The sequence below is a fragment of the Nerophis lumbriciformis genome, linkage group LG23 (assembly GCF_033978685.3).
Source record: "Nerophis lumbriciformis linkage group LG23, RoL_Nlum_v2.1, whole genome shotgun sequence".
Lineage (NCBI taxonomy): Eukaryota > Metazoa > Chordata > Actinopteri > Syngnathiformes > Syngnathidae > Nerophis > Nerophis lumbriciformis.
Genome location: NC_084570.2, coordinates 4,127,239 through 4,134,998, shown reverse-complemented (window position 1 = coordinate 4,134,998; position 7,760 = coordinate 4,127,239). Strand labels below are relative to the sequence as shown.

The window sequence follows — 7,760 nt, the reverse complement described above, 5'->3', positions numbered from 1 at the left end:
ATTGGATTCCAAAAAAAATTATGTAGCCAGGGAATCACAAACCGCTCCTGGATGGTTGTTTCCTGGCTTTATATATATAAATATCCCTTTCTTTGTCGTAGTAGACCTCCGTGACAGTGAAGCGTTGCCTCAGCATGCCCAAGAAGTTGGTATCTCGCTCGTAGCGGATCTTGCACGCCAGCAACACGACGGTGGTGTCCGCACACAGGTGCTGCAGTGTCTCCATCAGTGGCACAAACGTGTCCTCCAGGTAAACTATGTCGGCTCCGAGCACCAGGTCGTATCCCTCTGCTGGGTAGCGGTCGAGGTCGTCCCCCCAAGACAGCTCGGAGACCACCGCCGACTCTTGGAGGTCAGGGGGAAGGTTGCTTTTCACGTTGGCAGACAGGAAGTCCAGGGCGGGCTTCCTGTCTGTGATTGTCACCTTGGCACCTGTGAAGACCAGAATGACCAACATTAAAGTACAGTAGCGCAGTAGGCCTAAGTATTTACTAAAAACAAGGCAGGATTAATTAAACAGGTACATATTAATATTGTTGGCCAATTACACACAGTTCGAACAGTAGCACTGTGAATATTTAGTTGATTCTTTGGCATACCACGAGATAGAGCCCGGTGAACCCTGCAAGAGCCTCCCACAACAGCTGGTCTTACTCACTAGCACAGGGGTCGGCAACCCGCGGCTCCGGAGCCGCATGCGGCTATTTGATCACTCTGATGCGGCTCAGCAGCTTACTTGCTGAACCCCCCAATTTTCCCGTGAGACTTCCCGATTTCAGTGCCTCTCACAGAAAACTCCCGGGATTAATATTCACCGATTTTCACCCTTACGGCTATAATAAGGGCGTGCCATGATGGTACAACATTTGGCGCCCTCTAAAATCTGTATTAACAGCGTGCCTGCCCAACACTTGTTATACAATATACATCTTCTGCCTGCACACGTAAGTGACAGCAAGGCACACTTAGTCAACAGCCACACAGGTTACACTGACGGTGGTCATATAAAACAAGTTTAACACTCTTACTAATAATGCGCCACACTTTGAACCAAAACCAAACAAGAATGACAAACACATTTCGGGAGAACATCTGCACCTTAACACAATAGAACAAACACCCAGAATCCCATGCAGCCCTGACTCTTCCGGGCTACATTATACACCCCGGCTACCACCAAACCCCAACCCTGCTCCCTCACACCTCTGTGCGTCGGTTGAGGTGGGCGGGGATTGGTAGCGCGGGGGAGGTGTATAATGTATCCCGGAAGAGTTAGGGCTGCATGGGATTCTGGGTATTTGTCCTGTTGTGTTACGGTGCAGATGTTCTCCCGAAATGTGTTTGTCATTCTTGTTTGGTGTGGGTTCACAGTGTGGCGCATTATTAGTAAGAGTGTTAAAAGTTTTTTGTTTTTTTTATACTGTCACCGTCAGTGTAACCTGTGTGGTTGTTGACCACGTATGCCTTGCTGTCACCTACTGAGGAAGCGGAAGCCCCTTACATCGTGTGGCCGATCAGACACGCTAGCTGTAGTGGGTGCTATATGCTGTACCATCACGGCACGCATGACGCTGAGCCATTCATTTAAAACCCGCGTGCCGCACCAGCTTTCAAATTCCACATAAATGTGTGGGCAGCGTGTCTGAGACCCCTGGTTTATACATAGCACAAAGCAAAAAAAACAACTAAGAATGCAGTGTTTTTTCATTTAAAATTCCCCAAAAATTTTGCGGCTCCCATTGTTTTCTATAATTTGTGAAACTGGTCAAAATGGCTCTTTGACTGGTAAAGGTTGCCGACCCCTGCACTAGCATAAGCTCATTGCTAAAAAAAAATTGACATAACTTTGTTTTCCTAAGGAAGGAATAAAGTGAGTGTGAAGGACAGTGCTGAGAAGAAGAAACAGGCGATATAATCAAAAACATGACTCGGCACTGCTAGTTTGTACCATACTGATGCAGAACGAGTCCAACACCGGCCAGTAATTGTGCAAATAACATCTAAACGGCGGACATTTGTCGATTAAAAGATGTAAAAGCTGCTGATGGTGTGTTTGACGGGAAAAGCAGCTGGATGGAGATACCGTAGAATTCCTCTCTATACATTATTATTACATTACTTAATAAAGCTACTGTAGTTGTTTGTAGTTTATTCTATTGTTTTAATAGAATATTTTTTATCTAATTTTCTTTTCATAAGGCACGTTGATTTTTAAAAAGTACCAATGATTGTCACACACACACTAGGTGGAAATTTGTCCTCTGCATTTGACCCATCCCCTTGTTCACCTCCCGGGAGGTGAGGGGAGCAATGGGCAGCAGCGGTGGCCGTGCCCGGGAATCACTTTTGGTGATTTAACCCCCAATTCCAACCCTTGATGCCAAGCAGGGAGGTAATGGGTCCCATTTTTATAGTCTTTGGTATGACTCGGCCGGGGTTTGAACTCACAACCTACCGATCTCAGGGCAGACACTCTAACCACTAGGCCACTGAGTAGGCTACTATTTTTTTTTCAGACTATAAGCGCACTGCACTTCAAATTAAAAAGCCAATTTTATTTTGTACATGGTGTAGAGATAAGTTTGACCAGCAGATGGCAGTCACACAAGAGGCACGCGTGGAATGCGGGTTGACGCCAGTTAAAAAAATAACGCCAACAAGTACCCGTAAGCAAGCGACACCAAAATGTTGATGTTTCATTGAGAATATACAGGTAAAAGCCAGTAAATTAGAATATTTTGAAAAACTTGATTTATTTCAGTAATTGCATTCAAAAGGTGTAACTTGTACATTATATTTATTCATTGCACACAGACTGATGCATTCAAATGTTTATTTCATTTAATTTTGATGATTTGAAGTGGCAACAAATGAAAATCCAAAATTCCGTGTGTCACAAAATTAGAATATTACTTAAGGCTAATACAAAAAAGGGATTTTTAGAAATGTTGGCCAACTGAAAAGTATGAAAATGAAAAATATGAGCATGTACAATACTCAATACTTGGTTGGAGCTCCTTTTGCCTCAATTACTGCGTTAATGCGGCGTGGCATGGAGTCGATGAGTTTCTGGCACTGCTCAGGTGTTATGAGAGCCCAGGTTGCTCTGATAGTGGCCTTCAACTCTTCTGCGTTTTTGGGTCTGGCATTCTGCATCTTCCTTTTCACAATACCCCACAGATTTTCTATGGGGCTAAGGTCAGGGGAGTTGGCGGGCCAATTTAGAACAGAAATACCATGATCCGTAAACCAGGCACGGGTAGATTTTGCGCTGTGTGCAGGCGCCAAGTCCTGTTGAAACTTGAAATCTCCATCTCCATAGAGCAGGTCAGCAGCAGGAAGCATGAAGTGCTCTAAAACTTGCTGGTAGACGGCTGCGTTGACCCTGGATCTCAGGAAACAGAGTGGACCGACACCAGCAGATGACATGGCACCCCAAACCATCACTGATGGTGGAAACTTTACACTAGACTTCAGGCAACGTGGATCCTGTGCCTCTCCTGTCTTCCTCCAGACTCTGGGACCTCGATTTCCAAAGGAAATGCAAAATTTGCATGGTTGGGTGATGGTTTGGGGTGCCATGTCATCTGCTGGTGTCGGTCCACTCTGTTTCCTGAGATCCAGGGTCAACGCAGCCGTCTACCAGCAAGTTTTAGAGCACTTCATGCTTCCTGCTGCTGACCTGCTCTATGGAGATGGAGATTTCAAGTTCCAACAGGACTTGGCGCCTGCACACAGCGCAAAATCTACCCGTGCCTGGTTTACGGACTATGGTATTTCTGTTCTAAATTGGCCCGCCAACTCCCCTGACCTTAGCCCCATAGAAAATCTGTGGGGTATTGTGAAAAGGAAGATGCAGAATGCCAGACCCAAAAACACAGAAGAGTTGAAGGCCACTATCAGAGCAACCTGGGCTCTCATAACACCTGAGCAGTGCCAGAAACTCATCGACTCCATGCCACGCCGCATTAACGCAGTAATTGAGGCAAAAGGAGCTCCAACCAAGTATTGAGTATTGTACATGCTCATTTTTTTCATTTTCATACTTTTCAGTTGGCCAACATTTCTAAAAATCCCTTTTTTGTATTAGCCTTAAGTAATATTCTAATTTTGTGACACACGGAATTTTGGATTTTCATTTGTTGCCACTTCAAATCATCAAAATTAAATGAAATAAACATTTGAATGCATCAGTCTGTGTGCAATGAATAAATATAATGTACAAGTTACACCTTTTGAATGCAATTACTGAAATAAATCAAGTTTTTCAAAATATTCTAATTTACTGGCTTTTACCTGTAGAATACCCAAAGCGCTCAAAATCTACCAAAATGTTTTTAATAAGACTTTGGTAAACTACCAATTGATTGTCGGAGCATTACGCCTACCATAGTCAGACGTACTGTGCTTCAACATACTGGTTTTAATATGGTGTGTGTAAGGACCCAAATGGCACCTAGTAGGAGACATTATCTAGCATTTTGTTTTGCAATATTATTCAAAAACAAAATTTCTTACCTGTTGGTACATGCTGATGTGTATTTTGGATTTGCATAAATCCTGAATAATTGGCATTGTAGTCCGTGCCTTAGGTGTATATAAGCTTGGATTTATATATTTATACAAGCCCAAATAAGCTTTTTTTTTTTTTTAATTCTCCACTGTTGCCATTTCTAAAATAAAGTAGTGTACAGTTCTAATGTATATCTGCCAGTAGACTCGCTACGGAAGCGCTAAAAATGGCGGGGAGAAGACGTTAGCCACGTAAATAAGACCGCCCACAAAATGGCGCATCCTGACGAGATAGTCAGAAAGCGGCTTAAAGATGGTCTTTTAAAAAAAATTAAATTTGGCGGGAAAAAATCATAATGTGACACCTTTTTTGCGCTTAATAATACGGTGCGCCTTTTGTATGAAAATAGACCCGCTAATTTGGTGTGCCCTGTGGTCCGAAAAATACCGCAAGCTTGTAAATTAAGGTACTACTGTTTTTTTCAACATTTTTGAATGAATTTAGACACTTTGATTGATTGATTGATTGAAACTTTTATTAGTAGATTGCACAGTACAGTACATATTCTGTACAATTGACCACTAAATTGGTAACACCCGAATAAGTTTTTCAACTTGTTTAAGTCATGGTAAAGGTTGGAATTGGCGGTTAAATCGCCAAAATGATTCCCTGAGCGTGGTCACCGCTGCTGCTCACTGCTCCCCTCACCTCCCAGGGGGGTGGAACAAGGGGATGGGGTCAAATGCAGAGGATAATTTCACCACACCTCGTGTGTGTGCGTGTGTGTGTGTGTGTGTGTGTGTGTGTGTGTGTGTGTGTGTGTGTGTGTGTGTGTGTGTGTGTGTGTGTGTGTGTGTGTGCGTGTGTGTGTGACTATCAGTGGTACTTTAACTTAAAAACAGTATTCGTCCAAGGACTTATTTTTTTTGAGTTTGTAAACAATTTACAAGTTCAGCAGTACCTCGGTTTTTTGTACACCCCACTTTTTGTATGATCCAGATTGCTGTCTCGGTATCAGTGTCGATATGGTATCAGTGATATTTACCCAGCAAGGCTGCAACGATGCCCACCAGTCCGGTTCCAGCTCCCAGCTCAATGGCCACCTTCCCCCGGAGCTCCACCTGGCTCAGCTCTAAGTACACACACATTACAACTGCCTTGGGGGGGGGGGAACACACTAAGGGTGAATATCGGCCTTTTTCGACGCTTAAAGGTCGATACGGTCTGACTCACCGCGTCCCATACAACCGCTGCAACTCCAAGCTTCCTCCAGTCCTGGGCCAGGCAAATGTCACGGTTGGCAAAATGAAAACACGCGGATGAATTCTGAAGTTTGGCAAGCGCAGGTACCGCGTTCTCTACATAAGGAACCAGTGCCATGTTGTGAAATAAAAACATACAAATATTTAAAGAATAGGTTGTTTTTTTTCCGATTCCTAACACCCTGTACTTCCGCTGAAAGCAACCTTGCTTTGTTTGCGATGCTGCCCCCTGCTGGTGGGAATTATCTACTGCGGTGCGCTTTTTTTTTAAATTATTTTTCTCGCTCTGCTAAATGTCGGACGACGTGTACGTTGTTAAAAACAAACCAAAATATCGTCCGTACCGCAATATGTTCATGGCAAAAACCGCAAGTGTGTAATTTAGGACATATTGCGATGAATTCAAGCCAATTAAATGGCAGCTATGATGACCAATGACAAAGTTCAGGGGGCGGAACCGTTGTGCTTTTCAAAATAAATTTCAAATGCGGTTTTTTCATTCATTCATTTTCATTCATTTTTTTTTATGTATCTCCTACATTCAGTGCCGGCCCAAGCCTCCATGGGGCCCTAAGCAAAATTTGATTTTGGGGCCCTCTATTTCTGCCAATAATATATAAATAATATATAAACTCATTGCGGCTCTGGCAGTGTTCTTTACATGATCCTATTGTCAGCCTGGCATGTCTTTACAAATGACATGTCATTTATAAAGATATGTGGGTGGCCCAGTTAAGAACATAAATAATACCAATGAATGAACGAATGATGTCCAGAGTGCCACATATGGTTCCTAATCTTAAAATGTAGAAAACATTCAGCTACAAGAGTGGCCTGGGGTTGAACAGTCCAAGTGATAAAGCTTTGTATTTACAGTAAAAGTGTCATCTTGTCTCATCAGTCTTTAATTACTAGTTTATATTTTTAGTTAATTGTTCATATTTAATGTTTACTTTGTACAAAGAGAGCGCAGTCTACTGAAGTTAAATTCCATGTGTGTTAAACATAACTGGACAATAAAGCTGATTCTGATTCACTTTATTATTTTTGGTGACAAAAACCTGAAACAGCAATGTGCAAAAATGTTGACCTAAAATTGTGTTTTTGTACAATAATATATCTTTGATCATTTAGAAATCATCAGTCAGACTCGTACATGCAAAAAATAAAAAATAAAATTTTTTTGTTAATTGCTTTTGGCGGCCCCCTGGTGGCCGCGGGGCCCTAAGCAAGCGCTTAGTACGCTTATGCCTTGGGCCGGCTCTGCCTACATTGATGTGCACCTTTGATCGATAGACAATTAAACTCCAGAAACTAAACACATATTTACACACCAATGCCTGAGAAGGAACAGGATGAAGAAAAATCTTATATTTTCCTGCCCCCTTCAACATAATACGTAGTCTTATTTAATGGATATCATACAAACCAAACACATATATCAAATATAATGAAAACAAACAAAAAACACAACAAGTGCAAAACTTCATGAAGTACAAACCGAACAAAAAAAAGTAATATACACCTCACCGGATGATACAAAACAAATACAAAACCAGACAAAAAAACAAGTAAAATAATCAATATAAAGCAACATGTAAACACTAATGGCTGTCCATATGATCTTATTGTTATGTATTTATATATTTTTTTCAATTGGAATATATTTTTACAGTCCTGTATCTCATTGTAAAGACAATTCCGAAGTTCCGCTCGGGATGGTGTCCTGCTGGCCCCACTATGGACTGGACTCTTACTATTATGTTGGATCCACTATGGACTGGACTCTCACAATATTATGTCAGATCCACTCGACATCCATTGCTTTCGGTCTCCCCTAGAGGGGGGGGTTACCCACATATATGCGGTCCTCTCCAAGGTTTCTCATAGTCATTCACATCGACGTCCCACTGGGGTGAGTTTTTCCTTGCCCTTATGTGGGCTTTGTACCGAGGATGTCGTTGTGGCTTGTGCAGCCCTTTGAG

General features: G+C 42.4%; 1 protein-coding gene across 2 annotated transcripts; it reads right to left on the bottom strand.

Annotated features, from left to right (window-relative positions):
- Nucleotides 1–16: 16 nt before the first annotated feature.
- Nucleotides 17–6,117, bottom strand: mettl21a (methyltransferase 21A, HSPA lysine). 2 transcript variants are annotated; one of them, XM_061985310.2, is made up of 3 exons: nt 5,747–6,117; nt 5,559–5,670; nt 17–432 (listed from the first exon to the last, which is right to left on the bottom strand). In XM_061985310.2, exons 1-3 carry the CDS (start codon nt 5,909–5,911, stop codon nt 35–37), a joined length of 675 nt encoding a protein of 224 aa, XP_061841294.1. In that variant the 5' UTR covers nt 5,912–6,117; the 3' UTR covers nt 17–34. The 2 variants fall into 2 exon arrangements, with proteins under 2 accessions (XP_061841294.1, XP_061841295.1); XM_061985311.2 differs by having other exon boundaries at nt 5,559–5,666.
- Between the last annotated feature and the right edge of the window lie 1,643 nt (nt 6,118–7,760).